Source organism: Camelina sativa, chromosome 4 (genome assembly GCF_030686135.1).
Source record: "Camelina sativa cultivar CO46 ecotype springtype chromosome 4, ASM3068613v1".
In the NCBI taxonomy this organism is placed as follows: domain Eukaryota; kingdom Viridiplantae; phylum Streptophyta; class Magnoliopsida; order Brassicales; family Brassicaceae; genus Camelina; species Camelina sativa.
This window is the reverse complement of record NC_141883.1, coordinates 22,932,781-22,955,103: the sequence shown is the minus strand read 5'-3', so window position 1 is coordinate 22,955,103 and position 22,323 is coordinate 22,932,781. Positions and strand designations below refer to the sequence as shown.

Genomic DNA, 22,323 nt, shown 5'->3' with positions numbered 1-22,323 from the left:
TCGTCAGACGAATTAGTGATGGATACTTGTCCGATCGATACTCTAAAAAATAAAAACATATCTGAGTGATCGTAAATTGTATCTTGATATATCTATGTCTGATCAAATACTTGGATCGTGAATAGTACATGTGTTGAAAACCAAATGTAGGTTAAAAAACTGTGAGCCGACAGTGGGATGGGATTCCTCGAAGCGAAAAAGGTGTGCAAATGCACTCGTGCGGTCCCTCCTCGTTACTATTTTTATCGTTTCCCACTGTTTAATTTTTTACCTTTTCTACAACTTTAACCAAAAAAAAAAAGAAATTACACAACATTTTCCGCAAGCACTTTTTTTTAAGTAAAAAGATCCTTCTTGTTTGAAAGATCAATTTGTGTTTCTATTATTTATATGATGATGGGATAATTGAGAAACGTGACTTTCAACCTTTTTCAAAAAGAAAACTTGATGTGTATAAGTAAAAAAGTCAGCATCATTGACGAAATATATGTGAAAAAAAGAAAAAAAAACATCGATAGCCTCATAATTATTGTCCCGATAAGATTTAAGGAATTCTTTAACTCTGCTATTTTTATATTTGTGTTGTATTCCACTAACTGTGAATCGGTGGAGGGTTTTGTTGTTTTGCTTCTTATTCTTTTTGACGCTACTATTCAAAAATAGGGGAGAAAAGGGAAAGATATTTACGTCATGAGTTTTGGTGTTTTGTAATACGGAAGAAGGGAACGATCTATATAAGTTTGAAGCCTCTAATGTTAGTTTGCAGTTATAGATTATGGGAAAGAACATTAATTGATTGATATTTCAAGGTAATTACATTTAAAGAAGTCCTAGCTACATGCATTGCTGCCACTAGTTTATATAGTTGCTACTACGTATTACCAAGTCTAACCTAATTGATAGATGTAAGTAGTTTACACTGCTTTTACTATATTCCGAATGACATATATAGGGTCAGAATGGTAACTGCGGATTTAGTAGTGCAGGACAAAAAATTTGTTAGTGCGGTACGGTTCAACTGCGGTACGTGCGGGACAAATGTATTTGCGGGACAAGTGCGGTTATTCCAAAATAAGCGGTACACAAAATTGTTTAATTGGTAGTAAATTATTTGCGGTGCGGATTTCATATTATATTATTAATAATTGATATAATTATATATTTTAGTTTGTTTTGTATTAACAAATAAATATTTTTTATACAATAAGCAGTTCTTAAGATATAATAATTTTATAAATAAGAAACAGATATATTATATAGTTATAAATTTAAACTGTTATTTTTAATAAAATAATATTTTCATCTATTATTTAAATTTATTTTGAAGTAAATAAGTGAATTTTGTTCATTAAAATAGTAAAAAACACATATTTTTCAAAAACAACACATTTACGAAATAAATTATTTATGAGAATTTTTAATAGCTTAAATTAAAATATATCTTCAGCATACAGTCATTTGGTAAAACTTATGTTGGTTATTATTTGTTCTATTAATGGTTATATATGCATATATACTACTAAAATTACTACTATCTATTATTAGAAATGATTTTGTTTTTTTAATGCATTCTAAAAATTAATTGAATAAAAAAAAGAATACAAAGAAGTTATTTTTTATTTATTAGTTGTATAGGTATTATGTGGATAAATAAGTATATAATTATTATTATTATTAAAATCTATGATATATATATATATATATTGGCATTTTGTCTTGAAAACCGCTGGGTAAATTGTGCTTCTCTTTAGGAAAGCGGTCCAAGACTTTATCCAAAGGATAAAACCGCTTTTTTTTTTTTTTTTAGAAACGCAAATTCTAGAAATACTTATGATTGGTGTAAAGATTGCGTTTTTCACAAAAAAACGCTTTGAATTCCGCTTATGGCTGTTTCCAATCACAGCCATAATCTCCCACACTGCTTTGTATTTTATTATTGTCGTTGCGAAATAAACACAAAGTATATAAAAAAGAATATCAAAGTACACAAAGTAAATAAACACAAAGTATATAATCTCCCACACTGCTTTGTATTCTTCTTTCTTTTAAGTTAGAGATTGGTCACATCGGTAATGTATGGGATTATTTTAGACTTTTAGCCTTACAAAAAGTAACAATTTTGAAATAATAAAAAGTGAAGATCATTACGATTACAAGCCAATAGAACACACGTAAGAAAAGGGATTGGGGACCCTTTAGGGTTGGAAAAGAAGAAAGAACACGTGCATCTCTCTGACATACGTTGAAACCCAAACACTTGCATCCATCTTTCTTTTTCCAAATTTTATTTTTGTAATCTCCATCAATTTATTCATCATATATTCAGCAAAGACGATACATATAATGCCAATAAATTCACTAGTTATTATCATAAACATACATTGTTGTAAAATAAAATTAAGTTATGTAGATTTTTAATGTCACTTATATATCCAACTAGATGATGGCATCATTCGTTTCTTTTTCTAAAAAAAATAAAAATAATCATTATATATAAGAAACAAAAGGATTTTGTGATTGCGTATGAGCTAGTTTTTATTAGCTCGACGACCCCCCACGTGACGGTGTCCGTTTGTAGCAGTCTTTGTAGACTTCCCACGTGTGGGTGTGTGTTAGATTCTCCAAGAAGGCGGGCCAACCCCAAGACCGTCCCTCCTCTTTCTTCTTTACAACTACACATATGCATACTTTTTCTAGAAATTTTATGAATTTACAAGATGAAAAATATGAGCTACGTTTTTGAAACTAAGATTTGGTATTAACGTGAGGTCCGTGACGTTCATGTTTGGTAGAAGAGTCAAGAAATGAGATGGTCGAGATGAACGTGTCTCTTAGTTAAATAAATTGTCTTTTCTTGAGATTTCAAGACAATGGTTATAGTCTAACAGATCTGATGATCGTGAATTTACACTTAAACTCTTACAGGTACAAGTTATTATTGCATCGATCTCGGCCTAGTTAATTCCGTACAAGATATGACATATTAAGCGATATGATGGTCCTTCTGACAACGATCGTGATTGTGCACACTAACAATTAAGAAGTTTGTTTCTTGTGTACTAGCTAATGCATATAGCATAGTTTACTTTGATGATGACTTATCTTACGGTAAAGAATCTGGATTCACGAGATCACATCATTAACTAGAAAAAACTCGAGGTGTTGATCGTAATAGATTTAAATGTATATATATATATATCTATCTTAACATTTTTTAAGTACATTTTTGTGTCATCGTCTTTTATCTTTGTATCTAACCAAGTCTCAACTAAATTCTCTACAATCCTTACAACCAAACACAATCATTTCCTTATTTGATAATATTAATTTCCTAAAATATATATATATATATATATATCTAATTTAAATCAATATATTAAATAAAAATATAATTCTCCTTTCATTTTTATTTAATCTTATATTTAATTATTTTAATTACTATTTAATACATTAAGTTAATAAAATTTTAGATTCTTTTCAGCATATAATGTGATTTGAATTTTTATAAACGGATATATATTAAAAATTGTCTTAGGATATTGGTAACCAAATAAGTATATCCACATATAGAGCTCGAAATACATTTTTGGAGTACAATAGGGTGCCATCACTTTTTGCCAACTTCGGATCGGGTTTTTAACTAAAATTATAACCGATTCAATTATCCGGATCCTCCTTAAGATTGCCTAATATTTTGGGCTGGATTTTAATCCATAACATACTTATTTACATCCAATTAATGTCAATTAATGTCCATTTTATCTTAGGAAAGATCTAATTTGCATGCCGAATTTTTAGAACCGAGTTTGATAAAAAGAATTGATAACCCAAATTATGTAATCACATCCTCAATCACATCCCTATAATATAACAACTAATTCAAGATGAATACATCTTAGGAAATATCTAATTTGCGTTTAACAAACGATTACATATTTGATAAGATCTTATTAGCTTTAAATGTACACTATTATTCCAATAATATCAATTGAGAATCATAATAAGAATATGCCATATCATTCATTCCTAAATCATAACTAACAAATCGTAAAATGTATATTCTTAACTTGCGAATCAAAAGTTTCTACAAAACTCTACCTACAAGCTACAATCGTTAACAGTATATATATCAACAAAATAATAGACTGGTGGTGTACCACAGGGTAAAACCTAGTATATATATATACTTTAAGATAATTAACCTAATTTAGTTGTAATTGTCCAATTTCCGAAAAAAAAAAGTTGAAAATAATAAATGCAAAACTCTATCTGTATACAAATCTCATATTATGAAAACTTTAATATATATTTGAAATAATGAAAAGAGTCCAAACCAGATTCAATCATGGAAAAGAGTTGAGATGGGTTCGAAAAATGATGAGCACAAACTCGTGTGGTCGTCTCGCCTGCTAAATGGACCAGCCTGACACAGATGGTAAGGCATGATCGTTTTCATATAGTAGTTTACCCACTACGACACAAAAATAAAAACAACGATTTACCTTTTTTCACTTTTACAGGTGAAAAAGGACTTCAATCTACTAAATGCAAAAAAGGCTTTACACTTTTACAGAGTGTTTCTTAGATTTTTTTTTTTTTAACGTATGTAATTACTTGACGAAAAGATTGAGGAATTTTTTAATTCGACTCTTCTTCACAAACTTCTTTACCTCTTCTCCATTTTTCTTAAAATTATGGATACATAAACAGGCCTCAAGTCCATAGAGGCCCAACTCAGACACAGCCATGATCATCAATTTATTAGTAGTATCTTCCCAAATCTGCAGCTTTGTCTTGGGACTTGGAATGGATTAGAAAAGTCTAGAACTATTATTTTAGACGTCCACAAGGTTTAGTGCCAAGATCTTATTTCTCGAGACTTGTTACTTTATTTCTCCATCATGACACTCAACGATTATATACAAAACACAGTAACACACGACATAACCAGCGAAAGGTTGTCCAGCAGACTAAGTTAAATACTAAAGAGAGAGAGAAAGGACAAAGTCTGATCAGATCATTCAACTGTAGAGATCATCATCATCGGCTGCTCCCCCGGAAGTGGCAAACGGGTCAGCTCCACCAACCGCGGCAGTACCTACAGTCCCTGTCGGAGCATCTGGAAATCTGAACTCACTTCCGAACCCACGAGATTGCTGGAGAGTCTGAGCAAAAGCCTGATACTTGCGAATGTCTGCATCACTAACTGATCTCCTAGCAAATTTCATGGATTCCTCAAAGTGACCAGCTTTAATCTCTGCAATCTCCTCCTCGTCCTCTTCCATTGCTTCTGGCGACTCTGCTCTCTTCCTTTCCTTCTCAATATCCTAACAAAACCACCAAGATCATAAGACTCGATAACATAAAGAAAACAAAGAAACAAAGATTCAAGTTTTAAGTTTCAGTTTCAAGATACCTTCTCGATGTTTTCTCTGATCGCATACTTGCAAGAACGTTGGCAAATCTCTGTGATGTCTGCACCGCTGAAGCCTTGGGTGTAGTTAGCAAGAGCCCTCAGGTCAACATCTTTAGCCACAGGGGATTTCCTCAAGCAAGACTTAAAGATCTGGTAACGAGACTCTTCATCAGGAAGAGGAATGTAGATGAGCTGATCGAGACGACCAGGACGCAGAAGTGCAGGGTCGATGATGTCTGGTCTGTTTGTAGCTCCGATGATGAAGACAGTCTTCTTAGCAGACATTCCATCCATCTCTGTAAGAAGCTGGTTCAATACTCTGTCTGCCGCACCACCAGCATCTCCAACACTGTTACCTCTCTGTTATCACAAGAGATATTCATTGAAGTTATTTGAGATAAAAGGTAAAGTGAATAGGTTGCATAAGTAAAGAGAATAAGGAACCGATGACAATACCTGAGTGGCAATGGAGTCAAGCTCATCGAAGAAAAGAACACAAGGAGCAGATTGGCGTGCCTTGTCGAATATCTCTCTCACATTGGCTTCACTCTCTCCAAACCACATTGTGAGTAACTCAGGACCTTTGATACTAATGAAGTTGGCTTGACACTCGTTTGCAATAGCTTTAGCCAAGAGGGTCTTTCCACAACCAGGAGGGCCATAGAATAGGACTCCTTTAGACGGTGACATTCCAAACTTCTCGAATTTCTCAGGATGCTCCACTGGATATTGAACAGTCTAAACACAAAATTATAACATTATTAGTTCATCATATTCACAGGTCAATAGTCAAAAAAAAATGTCAAATTGCTGAAAATCTTAATGTTTACCTCTTGGAGCTCCCTCTTGACATTCTCAAGACCACCAATGTCCGCCCAAGAAACATTAGGCACTTCAACAACCTAATTAAAAGAGAAAATACCAGTTAGAGAACATGCGTTTAATAAGAATGGTACCAAAAAGACTTAGAAACCACAAACCAAAAAACTGATCTCCTGAACTTACCGTCTCACGTAGAGCAGAAGGATTGCTGTTACCAAGGGCAGTTTGGAAATGCTCATTGGTCACAGCCATAGAGTTGAGAATTTCAGCATCTATTTCGTCGTCTTCTAGGTCAATCACATCCATCTTCTCCCTGATGCATTGGAGAGCAGCTTCAGTGCATAATGCTGCAAGATCAGAACCAACATACCCATGTGTGTCTTTGGAGACTCTTTCCAAATCAACCTGAATAAGAGAAAACCATGTCAGATCAGACAATCAGAAAAGGCAAACGAAAAGAAGAAGATAAATAATATACACAACAGAAAATTACATCTTCTGCGAGCTTCATGTTCTTGGTGTGAATCCTTAGAACCTCAAGACGACCAATCTCATCAGGAACACCAATATCAATTTCTCTGTCAAACCGTCCAAACCTTCTCAAAGCAGGATCAATGCTGTTTGGACGGTTGGTCGCTCCCATAACGATCACATGCGCTCTAGCTTTAAGCCCATCCATAAGTGTCAAGAGCTGAGAAACAATCCGTCTTTCAACTTCCCCATGTGTCTTCTCTCTTTTTGGAGCAATAGAATCGATCTCATCAATGAAAATGATAGAGGGAGCATTCTTCTCAGCTTCCTCGAAAGCTTTCCTGAGGTTGCTCTCACTCTCACCAGCTAGCTTCGACATGATCTCAGGACCATTGATACAAAAGAAAAACGCACCAGTCTCATTAGCAACAGCACGGGCAATCAATGTCTTCCCAGAACCAGGAGGGCCATAGAGCAAGATTCCCTTGGGAGGTTTCACACCAATGGACTTGAAAAGCTGTGGATGCCTCAATGGAAGCTCAACAAGTTCACGAATCTGAGCCATCTGTTTCCTGACACCACCAACATCATCATACCCAACTTCATCAAGCCTCTCCTCATCCTCTCTCTTAATCGGCTCACCCTCACAGAAAATTTCTGTATCTGGAGCAACCACACAGTATTCAGCAGGATCGGTCTCAATAACCTTAAACTCAATACTCCTCATCCCTCCTCTAACCAGGAAAAAATCACCCTTCCTCACCGGACGATATGCCTCCAAGAAATAAGCTGGCAGAGACAGACAAATACTAATGTTAAACCGCTGTACTAAACATGAAACAAGAGATTAAACAAACAGGAAGAGAGAAAAAAAAACACTTACGTTTAAGGTAAGCATCAAATAGATTTCCAGAAACTCCTTCAATGGTATCATCAACGGGCAAGATATGAACACGCTTGCCATACTTGACATCAGGGCATTGATGAACAGAGATAACATCTGCAAGCCTAACCCTGAGGTTGGACCTAACAACCTTGTTCATCCTGATTTTTGGTTCATCACAAGTATCATCAGCTAAAGCAATACACACAGTATCCTTCCTCTTCTTTCCCTGCAACACAATTTCCCAAGACAAGTCAATACACACAAAACTAATGACACAGTGATCCCAAGTTCTAGAAACCCCAACACGGATTAAAAAAAAAAAATCAAACCTTTCTGACCTTAAAAGACGAAACCCTAATAACCCTGAATTAGGATAATTAAGCAGAGGAAACAACACAAGAAGAGGAATTAAAAAATAAATAAAAATCAGACCTTGATTAAAACGGTATCACCACGAAAGAGTTGTAGCTTCTCCATGGTGGCAGGGTGAAGACAAACGACGGAGTTATCATCGTTGATGGCCTCATCAACAACCAAACGATTCGCCGCCTTCTTTCTCTCCAGAATCGCTGTGCTAAAATCCTTCTTCGTCCCCTTACTGATATATAATTCAAAAAAGAAAAAAATAAAAAAAATCAGAAAAACCCAAACACGAAGAGTTAATGTAATCTTAAGATGGTTATATTGATTGATGAACATGTAGTAGTAATAAACAAGTACTTACGAATCAGATGATTCAGCTTCATTCGCCATGTTTGATTTCTAAAACAGAGAGAGCTTCGCCAGAGAGAAGAGAAGAAGGTTCGAGAAGTGTGATCGGTTCGGTTTCTTATGTGAGAAATAAAGAAGGCAGGTGTGTGTGTGTGCTTATTTATATAATAAAGAAAATTATATATAAAATATCTGTTTTTTTCTTGTTTATCAAAAGAAAAGTTATTTTTATTTTTCCATTTTTTTTAAGTATTATTTCTTTTTCTTTACTATTTTTTTGGCTGTTATTTTAGTTAATTTACAAAAAGAAATAGTACAATTAATAAGGTCGGTCTTATTCTTAATGGCTACAATAAAAAGTCTTGATGGTTGATTTAAAGTATGGACCGTCCGATCTCCAACATAGCCCACTTTACATAAGTCATTAACCCATACCAAGTAAGCAAGTACAACCGTTTATTGTCTTCGGTTTCAAGAGTGGAGCCAAAGACGATCATGGAGCCTCTCTACACCAGCTCCATACATTTCATCGACTTTTTCGCCGTCTCTGTAAAACTGAAACGTGGGTGTGTAACGGATGTGGCGAGTGGTTTCAGGGCACTCGTCGATATCTGCATATACAAACTTGAGCCTCGAGAAACTGTTGCTCAGCTTTTGGAATGCAGGAAGTATCTGGCTACATACTCCACACCTGCACAGTTACAACAACGCTATAATAATCTCAGTCAAACCTGATAGTAAAAAAAAAAAAAAAAAGAGAGTATAGTTCGCATTGAGGCATTTCATCGAACACTTTATAAGCATGATATGCATATTTGGCAAATACGAAGAACAAAAACGTACCATGAAGCTCCGTAGTTAATAACAGCCTGCAAATCACAAGAAGAACAGTCAGATTACGAAAGAACCCAGCTTTGGATCTTAAAAAACGTGTGTACAAATGTAATAGTTGTGGCCTGTAATAACCGGAGATTTCGAAGATTTGATGTCGTCAAGAATTGTGAGGAAACTTTGGTCGTCCGGTGCGATTTTCAAATTTCCATCATGATTCGATTTGGACTCCAATTCAAGTTTTGCTTCCTCCGATTCTTGTTTTCTCATTTTTGGTGTGCTTGGTTTCGAAATTGCCGATTTTTATCCGTTTCGCGCACCACACAAGTTTAATACTTGATAGTATAAAATCTAAACCGAACCACAAGTACCAATTGACCGATTTTAACCAATTATAATTTTCAACATCGACAGGTTTTTAAACAAAAACCGGGTCAATTTAGGAGCTATGTTGCATGGAAACTCTTTTTGAGGTGCGTTTCCCGTTTCCGAAATGTTTTGGAAACAGAAATTTATGGAAACTCGGAAACAAGTCACAGAAATACAATTCTTAAAAATCTTTGTTTGGAAACACGATGGAAACTTTGTTTCCGTTTTAGAAACGCGACGGAAACTCTTTTTTATAATTTCAAATTTTAATAAATAAATAATTTAAAAATATAAGTATTCATGATACATATAATGAAAAAAATATAATATAACTAGTAGCTTAAAAGTTTAAATCCCTAAATATATGGCGATGTTGGTCAAAAAATTGATTTTGAACGTTCATTTTTTTACAGTTTTACTTTTAATTAAACTATTTAATATTTCAGTTTTGAATTTGTGTTGTGTCAGATTTTTTTTAATATGGTTTTTATGTTTGGGGACTTATTATATCTATATATCTGTATAGACATATATATATATATATGTTTCCTACACATTTCCATTACTTAATTTTCGAAAAAAAATCGTTTTCCGTTTCCAAAACGTTTCGTTTCCACGTATCCATTTCTGTTTTCATGTAAGTTAGTTTACGAGTTTGAAAAAGGCATATACGCTGATAAAACAGAGGTACTCCTCTCTAACAAGTCAACATATATTTGCACCAATCCATGCAAACATATAATTTTTCAAACTCACACAAATATTAAAAGATATACAGTACGTATCCTTAATTATGCGTGCTCTTAATTATTTACAATTAATGTCACATTTAATACGATAAATATAATAGTTATCGGATTGATCTTAATGATTTTTTTTGTTTTTGGAGAAAAGGGTTACATGGCTTATTCTTCTTCGCTGCCTTTTGATATAGTAGAAGACATCATCTCCAGAGCACCAATCGAATCACTGATATGATGGAAAGTGGAAACGTACCTGCAAACAATGGTACGCTCTCTGCAACGACAAGAGATTCATCTACAAGCACTTGGATCTCTCCAAGGAACGGTTGATGCGAATTAATCTTGATAAGGTTGAAATCATCAACCCGGTGACCCTAGATCTCTTACGTCTACCTGTTCCAGACGAGTTTTTTAGTTTTGTTGGTAATATGTCTTTTATTCACTGCAATGGATTATTGCTATGCCGATGGTTCAGTTCCCCAACAAGAACAGCAAGGTACACCAACATTGCAGTTTGGAATCCTGTTTTGGGCCAACTCAAATTCGTTGAATCCACTTCTCGCCGTATATCGAGTGTTATATACGGTTTTGGATACGACAACAACCGTGCCAGCTACAAGATTTTGAGGATTAGTTGTTTGGAATTTGGGAAATTTGAGATATATGACTTCAAGTCTAAACTCTCGAGAACCTTTTCTGCTACTTTTGATTGGTTTTTATATTTTTCCCGACAGTATGTGTCTCTGAATGGAAATATGTATTGGGTTGCTCAAACGAGGGATCCCAAGAATCGAGAAACCTTCATCCGGAGTTTTGATTTTTCCAAGGAGACATTCAAGCCCATATGTCCGTTTCGCTTTGAGAGGAGGCTTAATGCTGCTGATTTCGGATATGAGATTGTTGATATAGTAGCCTTTTCAGGTTTCAGAGGAGACAGGCTTTCTTTGTTTCATCAAAGCGTTGGAGACCAAACAAGGGAGATGGACGTGTGGGTCACAAACAAGGTGACTGATGGGGTTGTCTCCTGGAGTAAATATTTTAATGTGACTCGCCCTGATCTCCCGGTGTTACATCCCTGGCTCTTCAGTTTCAAGAATGTTCCTACATTCTTCATCCACAAGACCGATTCTATCGTGTTATGGTGCGATGAAGCTCTAGGAGATGGTTATGCTTGTACCAGCTTTTACGAAATTGGTCAGGGTGAGATCAAAAAACATGTTGAGACAAGACAACCCTTTAAAGTTGAAGGTGGACGTAACCCTTGTGTTGCCAACTTTGTTTACGTTCCAAGTCTGGTCCCGGTTCCATAATAAGATGACGAGGATACACACGCAACAAAAAAAAAAAAAAAAATAGAGAGAGACTCTGTGAGATCTCATGCATGTTATAAGCTTTGCTTTTTTTGGTCTTTCCTTTGTTATTCTTGTGTTCCGATATGCTGGATGCATGAATAAAGTTTAGGAAGAAATTAATGGTTGATTAAGAGAAGATATTGGTTTATAATTATTATGGTAATCTTCTTCATGACCAAATTCGGATGATGAAGAAATCATATGTTGTCTTTGTTGTTGACAAAGAGCTTCTTGATTCTCCCAACTCTTTCCCATCACAACTAAGTACAGTCCACTCATGATTAGTATTGCACCAATCAGTCTGCCAAAACAAACATAAAAACTGTGTCAGAAACTTAACAGTTATAAGTATAATACAATGTAATGACTAAAAGACATATATAAATACATACCCTCCAAGGTAGAAGTGTTCACCAAGAGCAAAAGTGGCTAAAACAGCAGCAATTAAAGTTTGAAGAGGCAGATACGCTGATACAAACAGAGGTCCTCCTCTCTGCACTACATATATTTGTATTGCAAACACCATTGCTGAACCCACCAATCCCTGCATATATATGATTCAAATTAAACAGAATATTTAAAAACAGTCATGATCTAAAATGATACAAAACAAAAAAAATAAACTTACAGTGTATAGTAACGCGTATAATTCGCCTACTGACGTTATCTTCCAACTCTCTAGATCTCTCTCGAAATAAGCAGAGATTCCAAAGAACTGTAACACGGCGAAAAAGCAAGCGAAGGAGACGAAGGAGAAGCGAGCTGGATACTTCTTAAGCAATGGTGACTGCAACACAATCCAACTTGACCAACATAAACAGTGACCCATCAAACAAAGACATCCCAGCGTCCAGTTCTTGTTTTGTTCCTCTGACTCTTCAGCTTTCATGGGTTGTTGGTTCATTAAACGCAGACTCGGTTGGTAAATGGTTGGTCCTTTATAGAGCGTTATAACTAAAGATCCTGCGACGGATACAATTGTGCCCACCACTTTAGCTAACCATCTTTCCTCTTCCATTTCACTTTCTCTATTCTACAATGGTGTGGTGTGTCAATAATGAGATATGAGTGGAAATGAGATTCAAGAATCAAGAACATACCCGAGCAAGGCGGCCATGAGGAATGAAACAGCAGGAACAGCATTTTCTGTTGCTGATGCAAATGTTGGTGAAGTATTGTCCAATCCAAATATGTAAAATCCTTGGTTCAACGTTATTCTATAACCAAAAAGAAGAGTTTTTGAATTTTAAATTTGTGTCTTATACAATTCAAGGTTTTAAAGACAAGATCATACCCGATTAGTCCAAGAAGGAAGAACTGAATCAGAAGACTCATGTTCATCGCAGGTCTCTCTTTTCTGTTAGAAATATGAAAATAATCAAGATTATGATAAAATAGATTCAAGAATTAGTGATTTAAGATTAGTCTTTGATCAAAGAAGTGTATATATACTTTTCAAGGAAGAAAGCAGAGGGAGCAAGAACAGAGAAAGCAACAATGGTCCGGTAAAGTGGGAAGACAAGCTTGCTTACTCCCAAGTTTAGAGCGTATCTCATGATCACGTGATTCCCTGCGTACCCTGTCTGAAACACCACCATAGCTATGTGGAGCTTTGCCCTTTCCGGTATCGGAGACATCTTACGACGCCGGAGATGGAGGAAAGAAGAAACTCAAAGACGGCTGAAGAGATCTGCTTTGGTTTTTATTTTTTAAACTTGAAGGGTCTCTTGCGGGGACTTTGTTGTAAACGACAAAAACGAGATAAGACTGTGACAGTCATGTGCAGGGTTGTCTCACGTGAGAATGTGAGATGTGGAAAAGTCTCAACCGATTTTAACCAAGTCAAACATCGATAGATTTCGTTAACCGGCTCAGTTTTACGAGTTTGTTCATGCGTCGATTTTAACCTCTCTTTGGTGCCAGAATGAGATTAGGCTTAACTCTGGGATTACTTTACTAATCAAACATAAGGAGTGCTTCGTTGGCTTACACTTTGTGATGAGTAGAGAAAAGATGCAGAAAGATCTTGTTTCATCTCTTTTTATCTCAATACCTCTATTAAAGTACTTAATCTTTTTTTTTTTAAGTCCCTAAGAAATTGAATTTCTCAAAACCAAACCTGATTGGATACTTGCATAAACTAATTGAATTTCTAAGATGATGAAAGCTACAAATCCTGACAAAATAAATTTTAAAAATCACTACTTGATGATGATTCATAAAGAAGAGATACTTGGAACCTAATCCAAATCTATAAAACTATAAGTTAATGATGACCAAGAAAGAAAAACAAGAACCTAACTAACTGATGCATGATGTTATTATCCACTAAACTATTTTGTGTTCGTCAGCTTTTTGAGCATTTTCCCAATTTGGGTAAACTCATGACTTTACTATTTAAGCAAAGCCAAAGCAAGCTTAAATAGTTAAAAAGCACAAATCTAGAAAGGATAAGTCAAGTAACGTAACACACATAAAACAAAAAGAGAGAGGAAAGGAAGAAATGGAGAGTAAGAAGCAAGAAACACTTGTTAGAGGGCCATGGCACGAGGAAGAGGACGAACGGCTAGTGAAGTTTGTTACCCTATTGGGAGAACGTCGTTGGGATTCTTTAGCAACAGTTTCCGGTATACTTTGAAACCTATCTTATGTCAACTTTCCGAAAATAGAAATTTACATATGTAAGATATGTTTGTTTGTTGTATTCATACTTATAGGTTTGAAGAGGAGTGGTAAGAGTTGCAGACTAAGGTGGATGAACTATCTGAATCCGAAACTGAAGCATGGACCGATGAGTTCAGAAGAAGTAAGGATCATCCTTCAGCTCCATGCACTCTGGGGTAACAAGTAAGAAACCACAAAAAATGAATCGATTGCTTTTTTCTTTGGTTTGAACTAAATATTGTATATCAATAGGTGGTCGAAGATTGCGAGAAGATTACCCGGTAGGACTGATAACGAGATTAAGAACTATTGGAGAACTCATTTTAGAAAGAAAGAGGAAGCTCAAAACTGTGGTAGATATATACTTTGATTTGATCTTTCACTTTGCATGTGTTAAAGTCTTTGATCGGCTTTTCAATATAAGTATGATGTTTTTTTTCTGCAGATAAGATCATTGACTGGAGAGGCAATAAAGGAGAAGAATTGTTTCACAAGTATAAGGAAACAGAGATCATGAGGACAAAAGTGACGTCTCAAGAGCATGGTTTTGATGAAACTGTGAAGGAATCTAACCAGAGAACTATGGAAAGTGGTCAAGAAACAAATGGTGGTATTTGCGAAACAGAGAGCTTTGGTATAATGAATTCACCGTACGAAAACCGGATTTCGGATTGGATATCGGAGATTTCTACAGACCAGAGTGAAGCAAATGTTTCAGAAGGCAGTAGCAGTGAGAACAATATTAACAATGCTTCTTGGTGGTTTCAAGAGACTAGGGATTTTGAGGAGTTTTCATGTTCTCTATGGTCATGACTCTAAAGTTTGTTTATTTTACTTTTGTAACTCTTGGATAATTGAATTTGAAAGTGCTATAATGAAACAAGCTTACTAAGCATCAATTACGTACAATTTGAATCAAATACCAAATGAAATTTGAATCGTAGTTGAAGGTCTATCTATATACATGCATATCCTGGATATTATTATTTTCTTGATATCCATAACAAGAAAATAAGTAAACTGTAGCATTGATGTTTACTATCAGGTCTTGTTAAAAACAACAACAAAAATGAGAAGTTCATGCCCCAATGGATGAGAAAAAAAAACTAGTATTACTTTTCTGGTAAACATTATTGGTTGATGGGCTTTATTTAATCTGAATTAAATTAAATGTTTGGTATACTTTTGTGCCAAATGATTTGTTAAAATTGTTTTATATTGTAGTTATTCAGGAAAAGAAAAATATTTAATGTTCAACATACTGTAAATTACAATATCCTAAAGTAGTATATAGATACGGTATTAAGTATAGATGCATGTATGGAACACCTCTTGTATAAAATTATAACAAGACCAAAGAAGATAATATAACGTTAAGGATAATATATAGTCTCTATTAGAGGTATTAGTTATGTAATGTAATTAATTAAAGATAGGATAGGAGTGACATAGGACTATTACAACGTCACGATTAAATATACGTACATTATGACACACGTGGTGTTAGTGTAAGAAATAATGTAAAACTACATATTTGAGGTCCATCAAAACACCAAATTGATTGATGGTACGAATCGTGTGATTGTTCTTGACATAGTACGTATTGAAGATTATTCCAAAGAAGAAAATAATACCCAAGAATGAAGTTTGGAAACAATTTTTTGCTTGTTCCTTGATAAAATAGGTAAATTTCAATTCATGTTACAACATAAACATTTGGGTTGAAGTGAACATGACAAGATATGATATTGAACTAAGCAAGAATGATAACACAAGAACTGAGAAAGATAACCGGATCGTTGAACCGGCACCAGACATTTCATCGGTATAGTCATTATAAGAATCTAAACCGCCATTACCTTCTGATCCCGTAGTAGTCCACATCCCAAGATTGTTATTCCTAATACCAAAATCAAACACCCTAAATTAGCTCCATTTTGACTTTTTGGAGGTTAATGAGAGAAAATTATGAATATAGTGGGGTAAAAAGAAAAAGAATTAGACAAAAGAAAAAAGATAAAGTTAAAGGCAAAAGTATAAGAAAACAAAAGAGTATGTAGACATTTATAATACAATTTTATAATATGGTGTGTATTGGTAAAACAAAAGATTCAAAGTGTTGATTTGTTTAAAACTTAAAAGTGATCATTTCTTTTTGATAACGTAAAATATGGCAAAGAGTGAATGATTTGTAATTTTGTATGGTAGAATGTAGAATCCAAACCTGCCGCCGACGCCAAGAACTCCCGAGTGAAATGTGATTTGGGTGATGAATGAGGCGGATTTAGGCTCGACGCTATACGCCTTCTCATACCTCATCTCCGCACCTTCACCGGATGCCACAAAGAAGGCTCCATTCACCAAAATGTCCCCCTCTGATCTCCAGTTCCACCCTTTCCAATCGCCATCCGGTGTTTCCACTCTCTTAGTCACCTACACAATAACACTCTCATTTATAAATACCGTACAAAGTTGTGTAGCATAAAACATTATGACACCAAAAGCAAAGTATAAAAATAAAACTAACCAAGATTACTGCAATCGCATAGAAGGGTTGTTATTTACCTCTTTGGCGAATGGGTTGGTCGGGGCGGTGTAGCGGTTACCTTGACTGTTAATAGTCGGGTTACCGCTACCGCCAATCGCATACATTTCCCATTGAGTGAAATCGTTATTAACCACGTGGATATATCCACGACGACACCTAGGCATCCTTTGTATCAATTTTTCTCCAAAGTGATTAAACGCAATTGTTACCTAATTTATCACACAAACATTACTCTCATTTAAAATCAACTAGTCGCTAAGAAAAATGAATATAATGGACTAGTGTGTGTGTGACCTGCATGCCACTGTCTGGTTCGTAGTGGTCGCTGTGACCGAGAAGCATGACTTCATTATGGTGAGAGAAGAAGTTGTTCGATATAGTAATTCCAGTGGAACCCATCACCGCATCTATCAAACCGTCCTTACATCTTGATAGAGAACAATGGTCGATCCATATGTCCTTTGAACCGAAGATTGAGATACCATCACCGTCCGATTTGGATCTGAACCCATAGTGCGTTGGACTTGACCGCACGTTAGTATTCCCTATGGACGGACAAACAATAGTATCAGAATGCTTTTATGAATAAACCAATCAATGCTATTTCCGGAAAGGACGAAAGGTTTAATTTCTAATTTTTTCCTTTTTCTTTACTATATGCTTTTATGAGTGAAATAAATCAATAAATGCTGCTAAATTCGAAAAACAGGTTTTCTTTGTTTACGTGTGAATACTGAATACCAACGAATGAGAAAGAAATATGTAGACCACTGGGGACCTACTAAATTATTAGGGGAAGAAAATAAAAAAAAAAGTTAAAAAGTAAAAAAAAACTAACGATTATTGGCCGTTAAAAAAAAAGATATACACTTTTGAACAAAGGATTAGAATTTAGAAAAAGAGCAAATGTGAAAAGAGTAAAACATAAATTACCGGATTGGTAACAATGGTGGATATGAATGTTATGGATGATGATATTGGAGACATATTGAAGAGTGATGCAGCCACCACCAACAATGTGAACATTAGCTCCTCTCCCATCAAGTGTCTTGTAACTATTGAATATTAGCTCTTGCTTTAGCTTAATCATCATGTTGCTTGGGAACACTATCCACAATGGCTCTTCTTGTATCACTCCGTATCTGTCATCAATTTTTTGGCACTTCTCAGTTTAATCTTATCTAAAACAAAATTTTCACATTGTAAACCCGATTGCTTTGACATTGATAAAGATTCCCTCAAATTATTCGATTTTTTTCGAGGCCCCAGGAGACTGATACACTTGTTTTATTGTACTTGTCTATTCTCTATATTATATTTTCACTTCTAAATATAGTGCTTAAAATAATAATGTAGGGAACGTCAAATTACAAACATCCTAAACATTATGTTTAACAACGGATATAGTTAACCGAAATTATAGAGCTTTTATCTAAACGTTTTCAAAAGGGTTTTGAGGGGATTTGATTAACTTAAAGAAATATCAGGGTTGTTGGTAATTTGTCCACAAAATGGAGGGTTTACTTAGAAATATAAACAAGTGGTATTGAAAAAGTCGTACGTAATAGATTGGTGTGGGACATGTGAATATGAGATGACAAAAGATAAACGTAGCTAAAACAGAATCTTATTTTCTTATAAAGTTCTTAAATTGTGAAAGTGTATAGGTAGGGTTTAGGGTTAAAGAACAATAATGACATGTAATATTCAAGTAAAGTATAATCTATTAGACTATTATAGTGTTGTAAACTAACGACTAAAAAAATCTAATTACGGTCAAGAAATGAGTATTAAAGATAATATCTTTGTCTTGAACCTATCAAGAAAAACAAAACATTTTTGTCTACTTGTCAAGATTGTTATACTAATATAAGAAACCCGGTTAAGTCGGTTAACAGAAAGGTACCTGAGAGTGCCCGGTCTAGGGTTGACGGCATCGTCGTCGGAAGAATCAGTGACAAAGTAGAACTGACCACCTTTGCCACCCAAGGCGTACTGTCCGAACCCGATTCCACAATCTGCTAGACCTTGTCGGTTATTGGGCCAGTTTGGGTTACATTTCCAACAGTCATCGATTGGGTTACCGGTGAAGCACGGGTCTGAACCGGCCTGGTCCGTCGTGTCAAGAGCTTGACGTCTAGTTATCGATGCGTTTACTCTCCTGTAAAACAAATGAAAAACCGGATTATTTTACAGTCGGTACGGTTTAAGAGAACCGGAGATTTTAGAAACAGAGAACAGAACAAAACAGGGGAAAAAACAGAGCAGCCTCAGATTCACAAGAACACATGATAATAGCTAGTGAAATGTAAAACCCAGTTAGAAATTTACATGAAAGAATGTGAAATAAGAGAGTAAATGTAGTAGATCCAGAAGAGGCAATGTAGTATGTGTACCACTGAACTTCATAAGCGACTAGTTCCGGGTCAGGATGTGGTGTGAGAAGAACAGTTCTGTTGTTGAGCATGGCGAAGCCCATTTGGGGAAGGAACAGAAAAAGAGAGAATGAAAGTACAATGCAGCTTCTTGGAAGCATCATTGGTGAAGAAACTGATGATTTATGGATTCTCTAGGGGGTTTTGGTTAGTTAGAAGGAGGGAGAAGAGAAGAGAGAGTAGTTAAGACTTGGCTTGTTGTTGTTGTTCTTCTTCTTCTTCTTCTCTCTCTCTTTCTCTGCTCTTACTGACCAGTGTTCTTGAGTGGCTTTTCACAGTGTGTTATTGCTTTTGTAATAATGGCTTTCTTGGCTTTTGTATTTTTGTTTTTCTTTTGTTCTTTTTGAAGAGAGAGAGAGAGAGAGTGAAGGTTGTTTTCCACTGACAGTCTCGAGGATTGAGAATCTGCTTGTCTCGAGGAAACGGTCTCCAATTTTTTCCTTGAAGCTCCTTTTTTTAATATATGAATTGTAATACTATCTCATTTTGTGTAATTATTATAACTCACACGATATAAGAAAGAAGGATACCTATTCATTCATAAGCATTAACAGATTAACAAACGGTAGGTTTTGATATTTGAATCTCTTGTCAGTTTTTTCACCTTTTATTATAAAAGCGATGTTACCTTATGATAAAATAAAAAAATATAAAAACCTTCGACCTTTAACAATATGAATGCTACTATTAAAGGTTCTTTTTTTTTGGTATGCAAATAGGAGACAAATAGTCTCCTACACTTTATTCAAAAAAAATCAATAGAAAGAAAAATTACAGCCTGACAGTCCGTGAAGCCACAGTCCCATTAGAGTCTTCTACACTCACCAACTGAACAACCTCAGGACAAATATCTAAATAATGAAAACCAAGAGGTAAAGAAAACGCATAGTTTGCTAATCCATTTGCCAGACGATTAGCCTCCCTATACACATGAGAAACCCGAACACTCCAATTCTTTGAAAGAAAGCCATAGCACAAACATACTAGGAATGACAGCGGATGAGACTCACTTATCCCTGTCTTGAGAAACCCCACAACGACCTCAGAATCCACCTCCAGCTCAACACACCGCAACTGACTCTCCCATGCCAGAACAAGCCCATAGTAAACACCCCATAACTCTGCCAAGGGCGCCGAACAGATACCAATATTTAGCGCAAACCCACGACACCAGTTACCATTACTATCTCTTAGCACACCTCCTGCAGTAGCAAGTCCCGGATTACCTCGAGACGCACCATCAGTATTTATCTTTCCCCACCCCTCCCTCGGACGAGTCCAAGAGATCAACCGCTCAATCCGCCCAGACCTCTGACCAGTATTGTGCATCTTCTGACTAGTTTGATAAACTTCCTTAGCCAAATCCCTGATGAACCTTACCCTATCACGACATTTGCCATTACCACCGAATATATTACTGCAGCGCCACTTCCATCCCCACCATACACCCATTGCAAACATTGTGGACCACAGGCAGTCTCCAAGTATGGTATCATCCCCCAAGTTCCCATACACCCACTCAAGTAACGAACTCATAAAAAATGCAGATCGTTTCCGTTTCGGGACAAGCCTGCTCCAAACTCCAGCCATGGCAAATAATAGACTCGTAACCAGTTTTGCACACTTGACAAATCCCATTTACACACAGATGTCTGCGAAGACGCTCCATGTTCGTCATTAGAACTTGATGAACACCCAACCAAATAAAAACTCGCACTCTCTCCGGAGCTACAACATGCCAAACTCGATCATATAGCAATCCCAAATTTGGTCCAGGCGTATTATCACTTGTTAGAAAACAATAAGCAGATTTGACGGTAAACCGCCCATCAGAACTCGCTCCCCAAGATAGTCTATCTTGAGCACCTGTGACCGTATCAACGACTATTGCAGCAAGCCTTAAAGCGATATCACCCGGAACATAAGGCAAGATATTTGCCAGAGACCAACCCGTCCCCTGTCTCCAAACATCACACACTCGCAGAGTCTCATAACCAGGAGGTAATGGGGCTATCACACATTCACTCAACGGTGTCTCCAAAAGCCACCTATCTGTCCAAAAATGAGTTGTTTGCCCATCACCCAACACCCAACTCAGTCCCGGAAGCACCACCTCTCTCACTCCCAGCGTAATGCTCCACCAAGTAGAAGACCATGTACTCTTCGGGGCAAGCCAGGTAAGATCATGTATTTCCTTCACCTTATACTTACTGGTTAAAACTCGAACCCACAAAACAGTCTTATCATTTAAAAGCCGCCAACCAAGCTTTGCAAGCAGCGCTTTATTCATTTCTTTGGCCGATCTGATACCAAGTCCTCCATCTCGCTTCGGCAGACAGACCTTCTCCCAGGAAAGCAAATGTTGCCTCCTCTTTTCCACAGTATCTCCCCACAAAAAAGATCTGGAAATTCGGTCAAGTGCATCCAGAGACGCCTTTGGCAAAGCGATGGTACTCATAGTGTGCACAGGGATTGATTGGAGCACCGCTTTAGTTAGTGTCATTCTTCCTGCCAAACTCAACATACGCCCCTTCCAACCTGCTAAACGTGTGGCCACCCGATCCAGAACCTCCCTAAAGGTGTCCTTATTGATTCTTTTCTGTAATACTGGCATGCCCAGATACTTCCCCAGGTCACGTGTACAACCAATACCACTCTCCACACTGATTTGTCTCTCCAAGTCACGATGGATATTATGCGAGAAAAAGATCTTAGATTTCTCCAAGCTTACCTTCTGTCCCGATGCATTACAAAATTTCTCTAAAACGCTCCTGATAATACGAATTTGAGACACTGAGGCTTCCGCAAACAGAATGAGATCATCTGCAAAGCAAATATGGGACAGTCTTGGTCCCCCACGTGAGAGACTGATGGGCTTCCACTCTCCAGCCCCAACTGCTGTATCAATTTGATGGCACAACCGTTCCATGCAAAGCATAAATAGGTACGGAGATAAGGGATCTCCCTGACGCAAACCTCTTGAAGGTACAAACGATTCAGTCCGTTATCCATTCCACAATACTGTCATTAATGGGCCAGTGACACACTTCATAATCCACTGAATCCAAGCAGGAG

General features: G+C 36.3%; 4 protein-coding genes and 2 pseudogenes across 6 annotated transcripts; 2 read left to right on the top strand and 4 right to left on the bottom strand.

Annotated features, from left to right (window-relative positions):
* Positions 1-4,851: 4,851 nt before the first annotated feature.
* LOC104781177 (cell division control protein 48 homolog D) lies at positions 4,852-8,487 on the bottom strand. The gene is made up of 9 exons (XM_087510558.1): positions 8,320-8,487; positions 8,028-8,193; positions 7,593-7,821; positions 6,732-7,498; positions 6,422-6,643; positions 6,247-6,318; positions 5,873-6,154; positions 5,417-5,776; positions 4,852-5,327 (listed from the first exon to the last, which is right to left on the bottom strand). Exons 1-9 carry the CDS (start codon positions 8,346-8,348, stop codon positions 5,022-5,024), a joined length of 2,433 nt encoding a protein of 810 aa, XP_087366684.1. The 5' UTR covers positions 8,349-8,487; the 3' UTR covers positions 4,852-5,021.
* A 116-nt stretch (positions 8,488-8,603) lies between these two features.
* LOC147946105 (thioredoxin-like 3-3) lies at positions 8,604-9,497 on the bottom strand. Its single transcript, XM_087510559.1, has 3 exons — positions 9,273-9,497; positions 9,150-9,175; positions 8,604-8,997 (listed from the first exon to the last, which is right to left on the bottom strand). The coding sequence occupies exons 1-3, from the start codon at positions 9,405-9,407 to the stop codon at positions 8,778-8,780; spliced, it is 381 nt and encodes a 126-aa protein (XP_087366685.1). The 5' UTR covers positions 9,408-9,497; the 3' UTR covers positions 8,604-8,777.
* Positions 9,498-10,406: 909 nt separating this feature from the next.
* Positions 10,407-11,559, top strand: LOC104781174 (putative F-box protein At1g77650 pseudogene; annotated as a pseudogene).
* A 72-nt stretch (positions 11,560-11,631) lies between these two features.
* On the bottom strand, positions 11,632-13,318 carry LOC104781175 (WAT1-related protein At3g53210-like; annotated as a pseudogene). The gene is made up of 6 exons (XR_015597024.1): positions 13,054-13,318; positions 12,896-12,958; positions 12,702-12,818; positions 12,230-12,634; positions 11,994-12,145; positions 11,632-11,902 (listed from the first exon to the last, which is right to left on the bottom strand). The product of XR_015597024.1 is annotated as a WAT1-related protein At3g53210-like (transcript).
* Positions 13,319-14,055: 737 nt separating this feature from the next.
* On the top strand, positions 14,056-15,169 carry LOC147946104 (transcription factor MYB27-like). The gene is made up of 4 exons (XM_087510557.1): positions 14,056-14,228; positions 14,319-14,448; positions 14,518-14,618; positions 14,711-15,169. Exons 1-4 carry the CDS (start codon positions 14,105-14,107, stop codon positions 15,076-15,078), a joined length of 723 nt encoding a protein of 240 aa, XP_087366683.1. The 5' UTR covers positions 14,056-14,104; the 3' UTR covers positions 15,079-15,169.
* A 737-nt stretch (positions 15,170-15,906) lies between these two features.
* On the bottom strand, positions 15,907-19,754 carry LOC104781172 (putative pectate lyase 12). 2 transcript variants are annotated; one of them, XM_087510555.1, is made up of 7 exons: positions 19,210-19,754; positions 18,720-18,974; positions 17,747-17,955; positions 17,108-17,358; positions 16,831-17,022; positions 16,490-16,698; positions 15,907-16,165 (listed from the first exon to the last, which is right to left on the bottom strand). In XM_087510555.1, the coding sequence occupies exons 1-7, from the start codon at positions 19,350-19,352 to the stop codon at positions 15,967-15,969; spliced, it is 1,458 nt and encodes a 485-aa protein (XP_087366681.1). In that variant the 5' UTR covers positions 19,353-19,754; the 3' UTR covers positions 15,907-15,966. The 2 variants fall into 2 exon arrangements, with proteins under 2 accessions (XP_087366681.1, XP_087366682.1); XM_087510556.1 differs by having other exon boundaries at positions 19,145-19,535.
* Between the last annotated feature and the right edge of the window lie 2,569 nt (positions 19,755-22,323).